The sequence below is a fragment of the Notothenia rossii genome (assembly GCF_949606895.1).
Source record: "Notothenia rossii genome assembly, chromosome: 4".
Taxonomy (NCBI): Eukaryota; Metazoa; Chordata; class Actinopteri; order Perciformes; family Nototheniidae; genus Notothenia; species Notothenia rossii.
Genome location: NC_136902.1, coordinates 8066979 through 8088490, shown reverse-complemented (window position 1 = coordinate 8088490; position 21512 = coordinate 8066979). Strand labels below are relative to the sequence as shown.

General features: G+C 44.2%; 1 protein-coding gene across 5 annotated transcripts in view; it reads left to right on the top strand.

Annotated features, from left to right (window-relative positions):
* The window catches only part of LOC307036199 (IQ motif and SEC7 domain-containing protein 1-like), a 141898-nt gene that overhangs the window by 106522 nt on the left and 13864 nt on the right, over positions 1–21512 (top strand). For all 5 annotated transcript variants that reach the window (XM_079676276.1, XM_079676277.1, XM_079676278.1 and 2 more), the window contains 11 exons: positions 6494–6650; positions 7792–7959; positions 11641–11814; positions 12338–12433; positions 13842–14452; positions 14669–15565; positions 16250–16408; positions 17400–17522; positions 17614–17780; positions 18227–18366; positions 20017–20142. In XM_079676276.1, the coding sequence (XP_079532402.1) occupies positions 6494–6650; positions 7792–7959; positions 11641–11814; positions 12338–12433; positions 13842–14452; positions 14669–15565; positions 16250–16408; positions 17400–17522; positions 17614–17780; positions 18227–18366; positions 20017–20142 (2818 nt within the window). The remainder of the gene's footprint in view (positions 1–6493; positions 6651–7791; positions 7960–11640; positions 11815–12337; positions 12434–13841; positions 14453–14668; positions 15566–16249; positions 16409–17399; positions 17523–17613; positions 17781–18226; positions 18367–20016; positions 20143–21512) is intronic.

The following is a 21512-nucleotide window of genomic DNA, read 5'->3' as shown; positions in this document are numbered from 1 at the left end:
AAGCTTTTGCACTTCCTCATGTTTCCCTCTAGTTCACATATGTTCACGTAATCATGTTTGTCATATGGATTGTCTATGAAGTAATTTTATCATCTTGTTTATTCTGTAAAATCTGCTGCATTCTGTCCGTCCTGAGAGAGAGAACCCTCCTCTGTTGGTCTCACAGACGTTTCCTCTCTCAGATAGGACATATTATGCTAATTTCCATTTTCATATTAGTATTTAGTGTCTCTCCATGCTTTAATGTTCAAAAAGCTCTTTATTCTTCTCATACTGCCTGTGCTGCAGCACCTCTTGTCACCCCCTGTCTGAAACCAGAGCCCAGTCTGCTCTGATTGGTTAGCTGGCCGGCTCTGTTGTGATTGGTCACCCTCTTAAAGATGTCCCGCCCCTTAGCCTATCATGTACAATGTGTTGGAAGAAAGGGAAAACCCCCAAACAGTTGACTAACTTTACAGGTATATCATTAACACACTATGGTTTACATGAGTGCTAACTGTAAGAATAATTTATGAACCATTGAAGACACTTTGGAGTTTTCGGGGATAATTAAATATCAATGTATTCAACATGTAGTTTGAGATAACACTAATGAGATACTAAGAAAACATGCAAACAACACAATGAGAGATAGAGGATAATATAAAGGGGAAGAAATACCGGACCATCTGTAGGGAGAATAAGACGAGATGGGGATGACACACATGTAGTTGTAGCAGCTCCATGCCTCAGGGCTTGGTGCCTGCTTGGACCACCAGCCACAGGAAACACACAGACACATCAATACAGAAACACACACCATTCACACGAGGGTGAGCCGTGCCTCACTAACACACATTCACCAGAGTCCGTGTTAATAATGCAGAGCGCTGTGAGCCTACGGGCGGCTGCTGGTTCCAATCCCTCAGACGATCTGCCCTCACAAATCCACTTCAAATGGTATTTTTACTGCCCTTGTATTACCCACTTCAGAACGTTTTCTACCCATCCGACAGACAGAGTAAACGTATTCGGGCTGCATCGTGACACCTTTGACTGATATTGCAATGGCGACATGATTAACGATATTGGAGGGATTCATACTTTGATCGTGGTGTGACTTTTTGTTTTTAAGAGGAGCTTTAAATCTGTAGAATACAATCTGTAGGCCTGCAGCTCCACAAAACTTCATTTTTGGCCTTTAACTAATATTGTGCTTCATGTGATTGGAGATAACACTAGTCCATATTGCAATTTCAAATTAAACACGACATATTATGCTCTGTCTCAGGTTCATATCTTATCTTGTCATATCTACCCTAGCCCCTCTCTAGTCGACGTGCCCCTAAAGGTCTAGTTTCCTTGTTTTTATCCCTTTTATTATTTCATACACTTGCTTTATTACAATAAGGAAACCCCTTCCTTTAAAAGGGTTGTTTTGGACTGAAGCTCGATGACTGTGTTCAAGTCTGCCAAAACTAAAGACAGAGAGGGGGGGGGGATGTTTTTTTGGATGTTTTCATTTGGATTTGCTATTATATGTGACGGCCCCCTGGAGGAGGGTTATGTGCTGGTCCGTCAGTATGAAAGCAGAGAGTCTGTGAGACAGTGGGGTCAGTGAATCATCTTCCTCCTCCTCTTCCTCCTGCTTCATGGTTCGGTGTCCGACTGTGATCATCTCGGGGAGTCGCTGTGACCTCACTTCCTGCCATGACCTCACTTCCTGTCTGTCATGGCGGTTGTTTACATACAGAGAGGAATCACTGCCTGTCGGGGTCACAACGTCTCTCAGAGCAACACACACCATCACATTTCAAGAACGATGCTTCTGTTTTTTTATGTATTTATTTATCAGAATCAGATTTACAGTATTGCCACAGAGAGATAATTATCTTTGGTGTATAATGAGCCATGTGTAAACAAATAGAGGAAAGTTCAGTTTAAGTATACAACTGGTAAACATTTTTTTTTTAAAAACATTATAAAATTAAAGGCCACATGACATGCTTTTCCGGTTATTACCCGTCCCCTTGTGTGTTATGAAGGTCTTTCTGCATGTAAACGGTCTGCAGAGTCAAAACCCTCAAAGTACACCCTGTAGCGAGTAAAACTCTAAAACAGAAAATACCTCGCCAAAACGCCTCGTTGGTGAAACGTTATCATGACGTCATCTTCATTTGATTCTTCCGGGTACGTGCTTTCGTAAGCACGTACCCGGAACTAAATGGGCCAATCCGTGGAGCCGTCAGGTTACGTCCGTGGAGCCGTTACGTTAAGCCCCCGCTGATTGGTCCAAATTGACCAATCCACACCCACACTCAGTGCAGGCAGCTGCAGCGAGCCGTTTAGTGGAGAAAGTGAATACTGCTGAATACACATACTTTACAGAGATGCTGTATGAGAAACCAATGTGAGTTTGGAAAATTGCACAATATTTTTATATTTTAGTATACCTCAACAATGGAATTATGATCAGTGGAAATGGCCATGACACCTCTCCTTTAAGAAAAAGATTAAAAAAGAAAATACTATAAGAATATAAAAATCATATGCACTTCAACGCACTTGCAGAAAACATTGATATTGGATGTTCATGCAAACATGGAGTCGTGTGTGTGTGTGTGTGTGTGTGTGTGTGTGTGTGTGTGTGTGTGTGTGTGTGTGTGTGTGTGTGTGTGTGTGTGTGTGTGTGTGTGTGTGTGTGTGTGTGTGTGTGTGTGTGTGTGTGTGTGTGTGTGTGTGTGTGTGTGTGTGTGTGTGTGTGTGTGTGTGTGTGTGTGTGTGTGTGTGTGTGTGTGTGTTGTTAGTTACCGCCCCTGGCTATGGATGCAGAACAGCAAACAGGGACAGATTGTGAGTTTAAGAGAACATTTCATTTACAACTAAGAGAGGAAGGACATTCTGAAAGAAATGTAAACATGTGACGGAACATCGAGTGTGTGTTTCGGTGATCGTACGGAGACTGTTTTGCAGAACTGAGGTAGGGAGTTACAGCTCTAATAAATTGTTCAATTGTTTACATTTTTAATAATAATAATGTCCGAAAATGCTGCTTTCAGTGAGGCGGATAGAATTCTTGTTATTTTATACAATTATTTGTATTACGTTACACAGTCTCTCTACGTTGTATTATCGAAAAGTCGACCGTTTTATATCGATATTCAATAAAGAACTTTGTTATAACTTGCACCCTTAAAGCCAGAATGTGAGTTTGAATGAAATCTAAATGACTGGAAGTTGTGTTTCATAAAGGTGATGTTAATAATGTCACAAGGCTCAGGACCCAAACGCACAACACCAGAAACAGGTCAGGATTAACAAGGTCTTTTAATTAAGGTCAAAACACAAAACTCTAAACAAAAACATCTACATGGACTATCAAAAATGAAACCAAAAGAGTCTATCAAAAATATACTTAACACGATCAAGGAATGACTGGCAGGCTTGACGAGACGAACTGGCACAGGACAAATGGAGACGCAGACTATATACACACACTAGGTAAGGGGACACAGGTGGCAACAATTAGGGGAGGGGCTGACAATCACACTGGAGGGAAAAACACACAAGGGCAGGAATGCTCTGAAACGAGAGGGAAAGGTTACTACAAAATAAAACAGGAAGTCACAAGACAAAGCAAAAGGACTGAACTAAATAAATTCACTTGACACAAATGTCTAGACACCACAGGTGAGCCTTGTTGCAGAAGGCACGCAGAAAAACAGTGACTCGATCTCTGAGTCCTGAGTACAGAGACGTAGGATATGTTTCAGAGAGAGGACGGTGTGTGTGAAGCTGCAGCCGCTGGCTAATATAAAACAATATGGCACTGCCTTTGTTATACATTGCAGCTAAAGCTTGCCACCTGACCCGCGGTGAGAAACTGATTCTGAATGTCAGGTGATATTCAGGTAGTACTTTCGAGCGATGCATGCTTTAATAAAAGTCGAGGCAGAGGAGGATGACTTTCTGATGGGTCACCTGAAGTTTTCCTGCCTGACCTCAGAGCGCTGCAGGCGGCCAGAGGAAGCTGCCAGTGAGCAGCCGGGATGCAAACCAAACACTCCTCACCTCGGTTCAACTCTGCAGCTGGAGAGGGGAAGAGAGGAGAGGAGATGAGAGGAGAGGAGATGAGAGGAGAGGAGATGAGAGGAGAGGAGAGGAGAGGAGATGAGAGGGGAGAGGAGAGGGGAGGAGAGGAGAGGAGAGGAGAGGAGAGGGGAAGGAGAGGAGAGCAGAGCAGAGGAGATAGGAGGAGAGCAGAGGAGAGGAGATGAGAGGAGAGCAGAGCAGAGGAGATGAGAGGGGAGGAGAGGAGAGGAGGAGAGAGGAGAGGAGAGAGGAGAGGAGATGGGAGGAGAGGAGAGGAGATGAGAGGAGGAAAGAGCAGTTGATAAAACCAATGAGCAATAAGATGAGAGAGAAGGAGAAAGGGAGGAGAGAGGAAATGATGGAGGGACGGAGGAGGAAGAAGGATGGTGTGAGGAGGAGAGAGACAGTTAGCAATTATCTAGAGTACCTTGCTCTCAGTTTTACTGCAGAGCCTCATTGGGGGTGTGTGTGTGTGTGTGTGTGTGTGTGTGTGTGTGTGTGTGTGTGTGTGTGTGTGTGTGTGTGTGTGTGTGTGTGTGTGTGTGTGTGTGTGTGTGTGTGTGTGTGTGTGTGTGTGTGTGTGTGTGTGTGTGTGTGTGTGTGTGTGTGTGTGTGTGTGCAGGAACGGCAAGTCAAAAACAAGAGCGCCGATCTTCAAAATGATCACAACATTTATACACAGGTGGGGAGGAGTTTTATCGCTTGCTCTTCCCTAGCTATTTGTTATTCGCGAGTTCACTTCTGAGCGAGCTAGCCAGTGAGTTGGCAGTGTTCCATTGGTCGGTTTCACTTCTGGGCGGGACCCCAGGTAGTGAGTCTGCAGTTGTTGAATCCATCTGTTGCTTCACAGTGTGTGTGTGTGTGTGTGTGTGTGTGTGTGTGTGTGTGTGTGTGTGTGTGTGTGTGTGTGTGTGTGTGTGTGTGTGTGTGTGTGTGTGTGTGTGTGTGTGTGTGTGTGAGAATCTAATGCTTCCCAAGTTTGGGGAAGTAAGCGCAACATTATCCCAGAATTATGTCAGTAGTTCTTCTTCATCTCTGACGCACACACACACACACACACACACACACACACACACACACACACACACACACACACACACACACACACACATCCAGTGTCTCCCACATGCTCATGCTGGGTTTCTCACAATCAAAACACACTGTACTCACACACACACACACACACACACACACACACTAACACACAAGCACACACACACTAACACTGCTGTTAGCCATGAGTCACTGTCATGTGACTGTGTGTGTGTGTGTGTGTGTGTGTGTGTGTGTGTGTGTGTGTGTGTGTGTGTGTGTGTGTGTGTGTGTGTGTGTGTGTGTGTGTGTGTGTGTGTGTGTGTGTGTGTGTGTGTGTGTGTGTGTGTGTGTGTGTGTGTGTGTGTGTGTGTGTGTGTGTGTGTGTGTGTGTGTGTGTGTGTGTGTGTGTGGGTGAGCTTGGCAGTGCCCACGTTAGCTTCTGTGCCAGCTCCACGGGTGTCTTAGATTAACACTGAAGAGCACCTTTGATAATCACACACACACACACACACACACACACACACACACACACACACACACACACACACACACACACATGATGCCCGTCCTCCTCTCTTCTCCTCTCTTGTCTCCTTGTTTTATCTCTTCATTGATTGATCATATATCGTTGCTTCCTGTATCTGTGTTTGAAGGCGGAGTCTCTGATAATAAAGTGTCTCTTTTTGACGACATGCTATCACCTGGTCAGCCGAGTAGTTCGACCGGATTTCTCCAGTTTACTGTACTTTAGTCCAGTTTAATCCGGTTTGGTCCAGCTTGTCTTGTAAGGTCCAAATGTGTCTGCTTTGGAGCTATTTGTATTTGGTGTGGTTTGTTTTATTCTGGTTTGTTCCGGTTCGATCCGGTCCAAGTCTAGTTTATTCTGGTTTGTAGTAGTCTTGTTTCCATTGGTCCAGCTTGTCTTGTATGGTCGGCTAAACTTTATTTCTGGTTCTGTTTATTTTTGGTTGCTACGGTTTCATCAGGTTCTCAAAATCGTTCATAATTACCTTGTTTGGCCTTTCTGAATTTTCAGTTCGATCCGTACCACAATTACAAGTGTGAAAACCCACCTTTAAGTTCCTTATCTAAATATACTTTTATCAGAGAGCCCTTCCTGATTCAACTCAAATTGAATCTGGTTAGTCTGAGTCTTGCTTGGTCTTGTTTACTTTGGTCATTTACGATAAAGTTACTTTGGTGTTTCTGGTTCTTTGTATTCTGGTGGGGTCAACTTTAGTTATTTCAGAATCTGTTGTTTGTCAGAGGTTTGTCTGGTTTTCTCTAGTAAAATACAAATACTCTATACTGTAACGATTAAAACATGTGTGGATTGATTAGCAGACTATTAACCCTCCTCTCTCCCCCTCTTTCTCCCCCCTCTCAGTGTGGAGGGCGACTCTCAGTGTCCGGAGGCGCTCACTTTTTCTGATTCATCCTTCGGCCACCCGCCTCCCTTCCATCGATACAGTAACAGTCCTCTCACCAGCCCCTGTGACCCCTACGGCTCCACCGGCGGGCCCCTGGGAGCCTGCCACACACAGGTACTGACCCTCAAAACACACACATGATAAACAGTCACTCCATCTGATTGATTGACATTTCTCAAAGGAAGTATCACAATGGCAGAGTAGAACTTAAATCCCATTTCTGCATCAGGGAATTTGATCTTTTGTATCACACTGATATTGTTTTGTTTAATTATCAAGGCCCATCACTCCAAGAAACATTATTTCCATGAATTTGAAGATGTTTTTGTGATGAAGCTCTAGATAAGATATTTATTAAACAGTAACATACACAACCCACAGACCCTACGAACCAAGCAAACTCACTACTGGTGTTATTCCTTAGTGGCAAGCATATAATTACTTTGTTAAAATATGGTGAATTCAAAGAAGTAACATGTTCAAGTTTAACATCTAGTGGCTTGTTTAAAGGGCTGCATGCTAACTGTTAGCCGGGCAGTGGGCCTAACTTTGTGTTAGAGGTTGTTATGGAGGTCAGCAGCTCGTTACAAATGTTGAAAGTAATTAAGAACATGTAGTAGGCTGAGGTTTTATGGAGCCTGATGGGACAGTTAAACCCAAAATCAAACACATATTTTTCTTCTTACCTGTAGTGCCATCAGATTGTTTTGGTGTGAGTTCCCGAGTGTTGGAGATATCTGTCTTACAAACGTCTGCTTTGCCTCTTGACTATATTGGTATTAGATAGTGCTTTGCTTTTGCTGCTCAGAGCATTAAAAGAAAACTTCTGATAATCTACCAAACACACCTTGTGGTTTCAGATTGTAGGAAATATGTTCGAGTCCATGACTTTCTTCTACACTATGATGGATGCAAAGACAATAGTTCCTACCTGAACCTGTGGATTATCTTGGGTAACGGCTGATATACGGAAAGAGACATTGATGTTGTGTATCTCAAGTGTATGTTTCGGCGCTCTTAGCACCACCGCTCGTCTAGTTTAAGCATATTGGTGAAAAAGCATTACAATGTAGGATTGATAAACTGCACGACAGTGAAGTGGAACACATGTATTTTAAATGTTTCTTTTGGGGCTGAACTTTCCCGTTAACTTGGGTTTTTGCCTTTTTTTACTTGATACCTATTTAACTACATCATTCTGGAATTAATATTAACAACCTGTCTCCCTCTCCCAAACCCCCCCTTCCTCCCCCAGGGAAGCTCTCCCGTCTCTCCCCCCAGCCCGGCGAGCCTTGCCTGGGCTCAGCACAGCCGAAACCAGCCGGCCAGCCTGGCGCTCCGCAAGCAAGAGGAGGAGGAGAGCAAACGCTGCAAGGCTCTATCCGACAGCTATGAGCTCTCTACAGACCTCCAGGACAAGCAGGTACTGTTCAGGGACATCTACAGGAAGTGCACAAAGGAATCATTAAAGGTCACCTATTGTGCAAAATCCACTTCTCCATGTCTCTTCTACATCAACGTGTGTCCCCTCTTCTTTATGTCTCTTCTACATCAACATGTGTCCCCTCTTCTTCATGTCTCTTCTACATCAACATGTGTCCCCTCTTCTTCATGTCTCTTCTACATCAACATGTGTCCCCTCTTCTCCATGTCTCTTCTACATCAACATGTGTCCCCTCTTCTCCATGTCTCTTCTACATCAACATGTGTCCCCTCTTCTCCATGTCTCTTCTACATCAACATGTGTCCCCTCTTCTTCATGTCTCTTCTACATCAACATGTGTCCCCTCTTCTTCATGTCTCTTCTACATCAACATGTGTCCCCTCTTCTTCATGTCTCTTCTACATCAACATGTGTCCCCTCTTCTTCATGTCTCTTCTACATCAACATGTGTCCCCTCTTCTTCATGTCTCTTCTACATTAACATGTGTCCCCTCTTCTTCATGTCTCTTCTACATCAACATGTGTCCCCTCTTCTCCATGTCTCTTCTACATCAACATGTGTCCCCTCTTCTCCATGTCTCTTCTACATCAACATGTGTCCCCTCTTCTTCATGTCTCTTCTACATCAACATGTGTCCTCTCTTCTTCATATCTCTTCGACATCAACATGTGTCCCCTCTTCTTCATGTCTCTTCTACATCAACATGGGTCCCCTCCTCTTTATGTCTCTTCTACATCAACATGTGTCCCCTCTTCTTCATGTCTCTTCTACATCAACATGTGTCCCCTCTTCTTCATGTCTCTTCTGCATCAACATGTGTCCCCTCTTCCTCATGTCTCTTCTACATCAACATGTGTCCCCTCTTCTCCATGTCTCTTCTTCATCAACATGTGTCCCCTCTTCTCCATGTCTCTTCTCCATCAACATGTGTCCCCTCTTCTTCATGTCTCTTCTACATCAACATGTGTCCCCTCTTCTCCATGTCTCTTCTACATCAACATGTGTCCCCTCTTCTTCATGTCTCTTCTACATCAACATGTGTCCCCTCTTCTTCATGTCTCTTCTACATCAACATGTGTCCCCTCTTCTTCATGTCTCTTCTACATCAACATGTGTCCCCTCTTCTTCATGTCTCTTCTACATCAACATGTGTCCCCTCTTCTCCATGTCTCTTCTACATCAGCATGTGTCCCCTCTTCTTCATGTCTCTTCTACATCAACATGTGTCCCCTCTTATTCATGTCTCTTCTACATCAACATGTGTCCCCTCTTCTTCATATCTCTTCGACATCAACATGTGTCCCCTCTTCTTCATGTCTCTTCTACATCAACATGTGTCCCCTCTTCTTCATGTCTCTTCTACATCAACATGTGTCCCCTCTTCTTCATGTCTCTTCTACATCAACATGTGTCCCCTCTTCTTCATGTCTCTTCTACATCAACATGTGTCCCCTCTTCTTCATGTCTCTTCTACATCAACATGTGTCCCCTCTTATTCATGTCTCTTCTACATCAACATGTGTCCCCTCTTCTTCATGTCTCTTCTACATCAACATGTGTCCCCTCTGTGGAAAGAGACTCTGAAAGTTTCAGGAACAAAGATTCTCTCTCTTTTTGATCCATTTCTATAAAAACCTGTCTGAAAATGAGCTGATCAGATTTTGGCCACTTTATGATGTCATAACGATGTTTTGGCTTGTGTAACCATTAGCCAATCAGCAACCAAGGTAACCCCCCCCCCCCCTCTTATCACCTGAATCTCCTCCTAGAGCACCATTGTGTTCTTTGTAACCAAATCTCTCTCAGAGGGGCGTGGGGAGGGGCTCCTTATTTTCATCTAAAGCAACAGACAGAGAATCAGCACTTTGGAAACAGGGCTGAAACAGAGGGGATTATGGGTAATGCTGCAATGATCTGTTTGGTGTTTGGAGCCAAACCCTTCAGAGACATGTTCTGTATATATCCGAGAGCTATAATATATTGATGAAACTGTATAATAGGGGACCTTTAAGAAGTGGACCAATCCAATGACAGGCTCCTGTAATAGTTTCAGAGATAGATGCAGCCTTTTTCGACACAGCGTAAAGAGTACAATGCACGTCAAAACACCCACACTTATTGTCTCACACACACACACACACACACACACACACACACACACACACACACACACACACACACACACACACACACAGGCATCATCGTGGGTTGATTCCCAGTGCCGTGTCAGGATATGTGTGTCCTATTTAGCATCACTGAAGCGCTTCAACTCAAGTGCATCCCAGTTGTTGTGTGTTCTTGCTCGATGTTGATTCTTGTGTTTGCTGCAGACACTCAGCACAGCCACCGTTTAGATATGCAATAACAAACTGAAGTCACAGGCTACTCCAACAATGCAATGTAAATATATAGAAGACGTAGAACTAAATAAAGATAGTGCAAGAGAATGTTGCAAAAACCAATGTGCAAGCATCCAGGAGAAGTTCATTATTGAGCAAGTCATAGAGAATAACATGAGCTAAAAATAGAATGTACATTTGAATGATCTACAGGGAAATAAAATACTAAATATCACACTGTAAGTTGTGATAAACAACACGGTTTTAAATATCAGATGTTTGATAATGGTGTGTCTTGTGATTGTATTTACATTTTGAACGGTTTGTGAATACAATTAATTGAATTGGATTAGATTAGTGCACAGAGAACAGAAATAAAATAGTGCAAGAGAATGTTACAAGGGCGGTGGTGGTGAAGTCGATAGGGACTTGGCTTGGCAACTGGAAGGTCACCAGTTCAAGTCCCGGCAAGACCAAGTGCTACCGAGGTGTCCCTGAGCAAGGCACCGTTCCCTACACTGCTCCCCGGGCAGCCCACTGCTCCTAACACTAGGATGGGTCAAATGCAGAGAAACAATTTCCCCACGAGGGATTAATAAAGTATATCAAAATCAAAAAAGACCAATGTGCAGGTAATGCAGGATAAGTTAACTATTGAGCAATTCTAATAGAATAAGAGAGCTAAAAATAGAATGTAAATAACAAAACATTCCAAATTTGGGATCAATCAAGTACCTCTTATCTTATCTTATCGCTTATACATGATGTACAGTGAAATAAAATACTAAAGGTCACACTGTAAAATGTGATAAACAACTGTTTTAAATATAAGATTGATGGGAAAATACTGAATGTCCTCTTCCAATATCAGAGTAACATGATAACAAAGGTATCCCAACTGTAGCTGTGAACATGACAGGATGTGTGATTACCTAGAAGAGCATCAGGACTGTTTGAGGCATATGATAGCTATGTGATTAACATGATGATTCAGCCTCTATGGAGAGAGACATATGACAAGCATGATCATTTCTGACGTGGAGCTAATCTGAAGTAAACATTGAATACTGCTTTCTATTCCTCCATCTTGGGACTGTGTAACTCCCTCTCTTGGATATCAGCATGTGAAGGACACTGTTCAGGAACTAGTTGATGCTCTGTATGTGATGACTACTTCCATTCTGGAGAGGATCACAGATACATGGATCCTGAGATTGAAGCTCAAGCCGGGGACGAGTGATATTTTTCTAACAAAGATATTTGAAATGATTGTATTTATATTTTTAATCTAAAAATGAATGAATTGTCTTGAATGTGTAGGTGGAGATGCTGGAGAGGAAGTACGGGGGTCAGTTCGTGTCGCGGCGGGCGGCGCGGACGATCCAGACGGCGTTCAGGCAGTACCGCATGAACAAAAACTTTGAGAGGCTCCGCAGCTCGGCCTCGGAGAGCAGGATGACCCGCCGCATCATCCTGTCCAACATGAGGATGCAGGTACACACACACACACACACACACACACACACACACACACACACACACACACACACACACACACACACACACACACACACACACACACGAGGCCAATTTTGTACTTTTTTTCTACATTTATTGATAAAGCCTTCCATGATTGTAATCTTATTTCTTTTATCAAATGAGTTTTCTTTTATTTACTTAAAATGTTCAAGTGTTTGTACTTTTTTTTTCTTCTCGCTATTTCTAGTCCACTACATTTTCAGAGGCCGATATTGTACTTTTTACTTCCCTACATTCATTTAACACTCCTAGCTACTTTTGCATATAAAAACAAAAGATTTGCTTACATGGTGAGATGCAGCATTGTAACACCAATCAACCATGTCTTTTCTGAAGTCTCAAAAATGTTCTCGAAATCTAGAAAGTCAAACATTAAAGTACTTCTTTCACTTCTGCATCACTGTCTATGCAGTACACATAAACACACAACAAGACGTTGAAATGTGCCTGTTGGTCTGTTTTTTCCTGCTGGGTCCAGTACTCGTTTGATGAGCGTCAGCCGCAGGGTCAGGGGTCAGCGGGTCAGCGGGGGCCAGACGACGCAGGAGACATCGACGACTCCTTCTCCAAGCAGGTAAACGCACCTGTGACTCACGATGACGTGGAGATTTGAGGATATTACAGCTGATTTTCTGACATTTCGTGTTCAATAAAGCTTTTCCTGCAGAATTGAGCAGGACATTTTTGAACTAAGACAAAAAAATAAGACTCAAAGAGTGCTGACTAGCTTTTTCTGCAGCTTTCAACAGCGTTTCACAGGCTTCTCAGTCTCAGTCTATTTATAATCATTTGCTTGATTATTTAATTTGAAACATCCATGCAGGTGTGAAATAATGCTGAGTGTGTCATCGCTCTAATGCTGTAGAAATACACATTATACTAACTTGAAGCTGGGTAGGCGCTTTTTTGGGCATCATTGGGGAAACATTCTTTAATATCCTTTCATCATACTGCGACAAAGTGCAATTCAGCTCCTTTGGCTCTGATTTCAAGCTTTAAAAAATGTAGCCTGTGAAAACTTTGGCCAATTGGGGTCAGTATAGAGGGAGGGCGTTACTATTGGCTGTTCTACTAATGTAAATGAGTGTGTATGTTCCAACGGTCAAAGCTTGTAAAAATAACAGCATTGGCAGCAAATGCTTACGCTGCAAATCAACAGAATTAATGGAAGACAGTATAACAGTCAAAGCTATGAAGTCGGCAAACTCTTTTTTTGAAAACTGGTAGGGTTCTTGCTGACGTGGGGAAATAAGAAATAAAACATCTCTCAAGTGTAAGACTTTTTGTTTGTATTAGTTGCACTATTTTAACTATTTTGTCTTTTTTATTATGTTGCACTGTTGCACAGCCTGTGACCTAAGATTTTCATTGACATATCTACACTGTAGCTTTTCACAAATTACAATAAAAGCCTTGAATCTAATGCTTAAAGGTCCCATGTCCGGTTATTACCCGTCCCCTTGAGTGTTATGAAGGTTTTTCTGCATGTAAACGGTCTGCAGGGTCACAAACCCTCAAAGTACACCCTGTAGCGAGTAAAACTCTAACACAGAGAAGACCTGTCTATGCTGCCCCAGAACGCCTCGTTGGAGATTTTTCTTTGGCTTCCTGGCTACTGCCCGTACCCAAATGAACCAATCCGCGGAGCCGTTACGCCTCACACACACACACACTCAGCTGCAGGCTGTGAGTCGGTGTGTGTGTTCGGGCTGGGTTTCACTGTCTCGCAGACGGCCAATGGGCTCACAGGCCGTTTAGGACAGAGAGTGAATACTCATACTATACAGAGATGCTGTATGAGAAACCAATGTGAGTTTGGAACATTGAACAATGTAAATGTATTCTAGTAGACCTCAACAATGGAGTTATGATTAGTAGAAATGGCCATGTCATGGGACCTTTGAGGTGTTTTTCTTTCTGCCGTTCAGGTAAATAAATGAGAGAATCTTTAATAAGTGCATGAATTGATGTTTGTTCTGCAGGTGAAGTCTCTGGCCGACTCCATGGACGACTCCCTCACCTGCCAGTCCGGACGAGAAGACTCCCAGGAGGCGGGAGGAGAGGGGGAGGAAGACGAGGAGGAGGACGAAGAGGAGGTGGATGAAGAAGAAGAGGAGGAGGAGGAGGAAGGGGAGGAGGACGAGGAGGACGAGGAGGAAGACGATTACAGAGAGTGCGCCTGGCGTAACTCCAGCGCCTCGTCCCGACGAGTGGTGGGCCGGGTGGGGGGAGGAGCAGGGAGGGGGGGGGCCGCCATGCACGAGGACAGCACGGCCACCTCCTTCAGCGACGTCACGCTCTACATGGAGGACGGCTGCCTGCCCTCCTCACCGCTGTCCCGCCCCGCCTCCAGCACCGACACCGAGTACTGGGGAGGAGGAGGAGGAGGAGCGGGGGGGCGGGAGGACAGCAGGGAGACGGAGGGAGGCAGCAGGAGGGGCAGTACCCCGTGCACTGAGTGTAGGGGGGAGTATAGAGGGAGGGGGGGAGGAGGGGGAGGAGGAGGAGGAGGAAGAGGAGGAAGAGGAGGAGGACATCTACCTGTTCTCACAATCGAACCGCCCAGTGACAGCTCAGTGGACATGAGTGACAGGTGAGCTCAGCCAATCAGACTCTATACCCAACTTTTTAATTTGGCCTTTTATTGAATTTTATAAAACGTTGTTTCATTGAGCTCTGTGTTTTTAACACTCTGTGGTATTAAGTGTGTTAAAGGGGGATTGGTATTGACCTGTTGTGACTTGCTGTGAATGAAAAGTGAAATAATGAAATGTGTAAATAAAGTTTGATCCATTGTTTGACACTTCAGGTCAGAGCGAGGCTCCATCGGGCGCCTGGTTTACGAACAGGAGCCGTCGGGGATGGACCGAGGCGCCGGGGAGAGGGAGAGGGAGAGGATGGGAGGAGACGGGGAAGGAGAGAGCGGAGAGGAGGAGCCGCGGGGGGGAGAAGGGGGAGGCAGCAGCGAGGCCGACTCCCCTCAGGGAACCATCAAACACAAGCCCAACGGCCGCTCCGTCCCCACGGCGCAGGGTCAGACCCGCAGCCCGGCCAGCGCTCCCTTACCGATGCCTTCAGCCCGCGCCCTCCCCCCCCACCCGCTCCCCCACCCTCACCCCCACCCCTCACCCATCCCCCACCCTATGCACCCCCACCCCCACCCCTCACCCATCCCCCACCTGCCCACCATCCTGCACCACCACCCGCAGTACAGCCAGCCACACGTCATGCACATGCATCACGTGCCCGGCCCCTACATCCAGCAGCACCACTTCGCCCAGCAGCACTACCACCACCTGCACCACCAGCACCACCACGGTTACCCAGAACCCCCCTCTTCCCCGCTGCCCTCCCCCGTGCCCCCCCTCTCCCCTCTTCCTCCCCCGCTCACGCCCTCTCCGCTCTCCTCTTCCATGGAGGCCCAGCAGCACCACCACCCCCACCTGCACCACCACCACCTGCTGTGCTCCGACGGGGACAACGAGAGCGTGAACTCCACCACGACCAACTCCAACGACGACACCACCGTCAACAACTGCAGCTCCGGCTCCTCGTCGCGCGACAGCCTGCGGGAGCCAATGGGAGGAGGCGCTGCGGGGAAGCAGACCTATCAGAGGGAGAGCCGGCACAGCTGGGACTCGCCCGCCTTCAACAACGACGTCGTGCAGCGGAGACAATACCGCATCGGACTCAACCTGTTCAACAAGTACGTCACATGACTACGTCTCTGCAGATTATTAACAAGTGTTTGCAGCGATCTATCAAAATATAAAAATGATACACCTGTGTCTTGCATGATAAACAAACACTTTGATTACTCTGATAAACTGTGCAATGTGAACGTAATCCTATCAAATCTATGCAATTATTTGTTCGTGCAATATTCTACATTAATTGTTAAACTTGTAATACTCTGTTTTCAGCAACAACCTTCTTTAAAGATCCTATCCATCTTTATCATGTGTTTACAGGTTTATTTATTGAGCACACTTAAACTCAAATGTTTCTATGTTTTATATACATATGTCCATTGTATTTCCCTTATCTTATTTTATTTATTAAATCCAATACCTCCAAGGATAAATAAAGTATTCTGATTCGAATGATTCCGTAAGCAGAATGTGCTCATACCCACTTAATCCATCACACTCAATGTGTAGAGTTCTCTTCAGCACTACTTTATATTTAATCAAAAAATCTAAAATGACCCATATGTCCAAAACCTGAACAAATGTAAAAAAAAAGAGAAGTGCATTAGCCAGTTTATAAAACACTTCAAAACCTTTAATTGACAAGCCCTAAGAACTGACCAAAAATGGACAAAACAAGCAAATAAATTGAATGTCGTAAAACTAAGACATAAAACCTGTGTGTTGTTTCTGGTGTGCAGGAAGCCGGAGAAGGGGATCCAGTACCTGATCGAGAGGGGCTTCGTGTCGGACACTCCGATCGGCATCGCCCGGTTCATCCTGGAGAGGAAGGGTCTGAGCCGGCAGATGATCGGAGAGTTCCTGGGCAGCCGGCAGCAGTTCAACAAGGACGTCCTGGAGTGAGTACCGTCATACCTGTTTATAATAATAATAACACTTTTCAGACAACACATGCAGCTCAAAGGGCTTTACTCACACTGACACATCACAAGGGGAAAATAACCAACAAGAAAATCCCCTCAGATTATTTATCATGTTATGTCTTCTTTCTTTTCCTGTTAAGTGTATTGCATGAAGCATTGTTGGAAGAGCCTGGGACTTAAGATGTTCAGTGACAAACCTGTGCTGTAGATATCGAGCATATCACGGTTCAGCTTTCTTTGAATCTTTTAAAGACATTCACACTTTCGACCTTATTTCTGTTTTATTTTAACACCACGGTTGTGAAATAACACTTTGAAAAACAGGCTTTCTAACATATTAATGTTAGTACTTACGTTCCTTTGCTACTTTTATTTGTATTTACTTTGATAATGCTGCTACTTGATATTATTACATTACATGTCACTTGTTAGACGCTTTCATCCAAACAGCTTACATATTCAATACTATGGACAATCCCCACAGGAGCAATTTGGGGTGAAGTGTCTCAGGGACACAACGACATGCTGACTGCAGTGGGGTTTGAACCTGTGACCCCCTGATCCGATCATGAACGCACTAACCCACTGTGCCACAATAGTTTTATCACCTTTCATTTAGCTGAGGCTTTTATCCGCAGTGACTGACAATAAGTGCAATAAACCATCAAGATACGAACTCAAGAAAGTTACAAGTATGTCACTTCAAATGACCTTGCATGATGGCTGGTCTCAGAAAGGGGCTTTACTCTACTTTTTATTTACCTTGGATGTGAAATGATTTTATACGTTATTACACGTGGGCTCATCCCTTTGTTTAATAAGTCTTCTTCTTTCATCTGGCCTTCTATCAGTACGGTTCTCTTTGCTGTAACAATGTCATGTTTCCACTGTGGGACAGTAAAGATGAGTGTGACTCTGAAGTAGCTTCTTGCATGAGGGTGACACTCCTCTCTGTGTCCATCTGTAGCTGTGTCCTGGATGAGATGGATTTCTCGGGGATGGATCTGGACGACGCTCTGAGGAAGTTTCAGGCTCAGATTAAAGTTCAGGGCGAAGCTCAGCGGGTGGAGCGGCTGGTGGAGGCCTTCAGGTACGAGTCTGAATCCCAGTTTAAATCCCCTTCTAGATTCAATGTGACATGAGTTCTGATGTGTTCTTCTCCCTCTCCTCTCCCTCTGCAGTCAGCGGTACTGTGTTTGCAACCCGGTGCTGATCCGGAATTTCCAGAACCCGGACACCATCTTCATCCTCGCCTTCGCCATCATCCTCCTCAACACCGACATGTACAGCCCCAACGTGAAGCCGGAGAGGAAGATGAAGCTGGAGGACTTCGTTAAGAACCTGCGAGGTCAGTCAGTGAAGCATCTCTTGTAATCTGTGCAGCCTGGCTCAGATACTAATACTTAGAACATGTATAAAATGTAGTTGTATATATCAAAGTCAACTTTATTGTCAATCTTTCAGTTTCTGTGTACAGATCCACAATCCCGAATATAAAAAGAATGTATATAAAAATATGTGTGCAAATATATACCAATATATAGACACAATCAAATAAACATTTGTACATGTGTACACATTAAGACCTGAATAAAAACACAACAATCAATGAAAAAGTGTTTTAAAAGATGGAAATAATCGGAGCCTAGGTAAATAAAACAATTTAACCTCAAATCTGACTCACAGGTTGGATTTGTTTCTTTGTGTGCCACATCAACTGGAGAGCTTTTTGTTAATCCTTTTGTTGTTATGCATGTTATAATTTCCTGAATCTGACCGGTGTTTCTCCTTCAGGTGTTGATAACGGCCAGGACATCCCCAGAGATCTGCTGGTGGGGATCTACGGACGGATCCAGAAATGGGAGCTGAGGACGAACGACGACCACGTGTCTCAGGTCCAGGCGGTGGAGAGGATGGTGGTCGGGAAGAAGCCGGTAAGAGCCTGAAACTAACATCGGAAAGTTTATTAAAGCGTTGATAACTTTGGCTTCAAAATAATGTTATCTTTAGACACCTGTCATCTAGTTCAGGCTCAGCAGGTTCTCTATTTTTTGTTCAAACTTTTGAGGTCAGTCTATATGTAAGGGATAATGTGCTGCGACCATAGGCTGCGGCGCGGTCATTATGGGGAAAAGAACACCGACAGGCTGATCAGGAGCCCGACGCGAAGCTGAGGGATCTAGATCGGCATGAAGGTGTTATTTTCCCCATAATGACCAAGTCGCTGCACATTATCCCGCTTATTACATGGCCACATTCTCAACAAAGTAACGTTATGACTCCCAATATTAATTGAAATGCTTTTATGGATTTAGAAAATGATTTTATTGATTTAAAAAATAGTTGTATTGATTTAAATTGACATGCATCCGCTGAGAAAAATAGTCCGTTGTTACCGTTTGAACTAACGTAGCAACGGCAGGAACTGCTTCGATATCGTTTTTAAGGAGCTTTTTGATTACAGATTTGAAAACATCGCTGCTTGCTTTAAAAGTAGCACAATTCATGATGTCAAACCTTGGAAAGTATCTAGATATCCCTGCCCTAATGCCAAAGGAACTGGCAACTGAATATGTGTCGCCGTTTGATGTCTATGTCTGGACCCCTGCGTAAAAAGGAGGATTTCTGCCCGTTACTTCTCCGCTGTTTTCTTGTCGCTCTTGTCTTGTCAGCGGACTTGTTTGTGCAGATGTGAGCGTCCTTAACAACGGTCAATAAGTGCTTGACAGCGGTCTGTCTGTTCGGTATTAACAACGTGTCACGTGTTCTGAATTGACCAATCAGAATCGATTTATTACATGGCTTAGTTCAATACTCGATTCTGATTGGTCAATTCAGAACACGTGACACGTTGTTAATACCGAACAGACAGACCGCTGTCAAGCACTTATTGACCGTTGTTAAGGACGCTCACATCTACACAAACAAGTCCGTTCGATTTAACTGTATACAGTTTGGCCGAAAAGCAAACTGCATGCAGAAAAACCTTCATGCCGATCTGGATCCCTCCGCTTTACGTTAGTTTAGAAAACTAATTCTCACAGAGCCCGAGGATCTTCTCCCGATGTGAGATGAATGATTGTGCATCACAGAGCTCCAGTGTGTGTGTGTGTGTGTTTGTGTGATCAGCCTGTCGGTGTTCTTTTCCCCATAATGACCGCGTCGCGGCACATTATCCCTTACATATAAAACTAACAAGTCAAATCAAGCAATCTGATTGGTTCTTAGCTGTGACATACTGAGCGTATACCACGAGTAGAGTTGTAGTTACTTTTCGCAACAAGTCATTATCCCTCCGCGTCTGAGAAAAACTGTATACAGTTGGGCTGAAAAAAAAACCTATTGCTTAAATACATATGTATATAGATACAAAGTGATATATTAGAAAATAGCAAATCCACTATTTTAAACAAAACACATACGATTGATGTAATTTTAGAGTTACTCCATCACAATATGATTCCGACCACAGATGATCAACAAGGAGTTATTTTCCTGCTCTACCAAATGACTCAAGGGGATGATGTGGCTTCACATTACCGTAATTTCATGTTTTCTCGTGTGTGTGTGTGTGTGTGTTGCAGGTGTTGTCGCTGGCCCATCGTAGGTTGGTCTGCTGCTGTCAGCTGTTCGAGGTTCCCGATCCGAACCGAGGTCAGAGGAGCGGCGTCCATCAGAGAGAAGTCTTCCTGTTCAACGACCTGCTGATGGTAATAATACACTCCTGTGTGTGTGTGTGTGTGTGTGTGTGTGTGTGTGTGTGTGTGTGTGTGTGTGTGTGTGTGTGTGTGTGTGTGTGTGTGTGTGTGTGTGTGTGTGTGTGTGTGTGTGTGTGTGTGTGTGTGTGTGTGTGTGTGTGTGTGTGTGTGTGTGTGTGTGTGTGTGTGTGTGTGTGTGTGTGTGTGTGTGTGTGTGTGTGTGTGTGTGTGTGTGTTTATATCACTGCAGTATTTCGGAATAAGTTTAGGAAACTAATTCTCACAGAGCCCGAGGATCTTCTCCCGATGTGAGATGAATGATTGTGCGTCACAGAGCTCCAGTTTATCCCCGGCTCTGTTTAATGCTGCGCTCCAGAACTGTCACCCTCTCTCAGAGTCTGACTCCTTATTGCAGAACATTCAAATAAATGGGAACCCAAGTAGGACCTGTCAACAAGAGTTACCAGTGAAACTCATGTTTCAGTGTTCCTGTCTGCCAGATGAATGGTTGTCAGGCACTGCAGAACAATATAAAGGATATGTTGTACTACTGGTGCATCGCCAGTTCTCGTTTAATCCCTTATTAATGTTGTTGTGAGGGTTTTAGAATGAGACGTTTTGCAAAACAATGCTTGAAAATATTGCAATCTTCCTGTCGAGAGGGAGTTAAAATGGTAAATGGACTGCGTTTATATGGCCAGTCTTTTCCAGTCTTTGAAACTTCTCAGAATGCTTTCACGTACATTCACTCACAGTTGGCCACCATTAGGAGCAATTTGGGTGTCTTGCACAAGGACACTTTGACATGTTGCCTGCAGGGGCTGGGGGACTCACTCTATCGCCTCAAACACTGCATTAGCAATATATTTTTCCTTAATTCATGTATTGTCTACAAGGGATAATCCACAGGTTGAGCCCCTTCTGCCACATTGGAAAAGTGCATTGGAGAAATCTGTGTTTTTAGCAGTTTTTCTCACTGGGTCCGTCATTTTTGAGCGGATGAAACCTCTGTGGATAATTTGGCTCCCTTTTTAAAAAGTTCTGAAAGTCTGGATCGAATGTTATTAGAGAAACAAGCAGAGAAAACCTTTGTGAAAACTCGGCTCGCAGCCCCTTTTGGGATGTCTTTTATCGACCTAACTACATTGGAGATACACTGATTTTGACTTGTAGTTAACTTGTTTAATTAATTAACTGGTTTCAGTCACTGGGTCCGTTTATTTTGGAGAGGATGCAACTCTGCGGGTAATTCGGCTTGTTTTGAAAACCTTCTCAAAGTCTAGATCTTGCATTATTGGAGAAACAAATTGAGCAAATTGGCTCGCGGACACTCATGTCCTCCAACCTGCTTTGGAAAAACATTTTATTTTTAGGTGAAACTG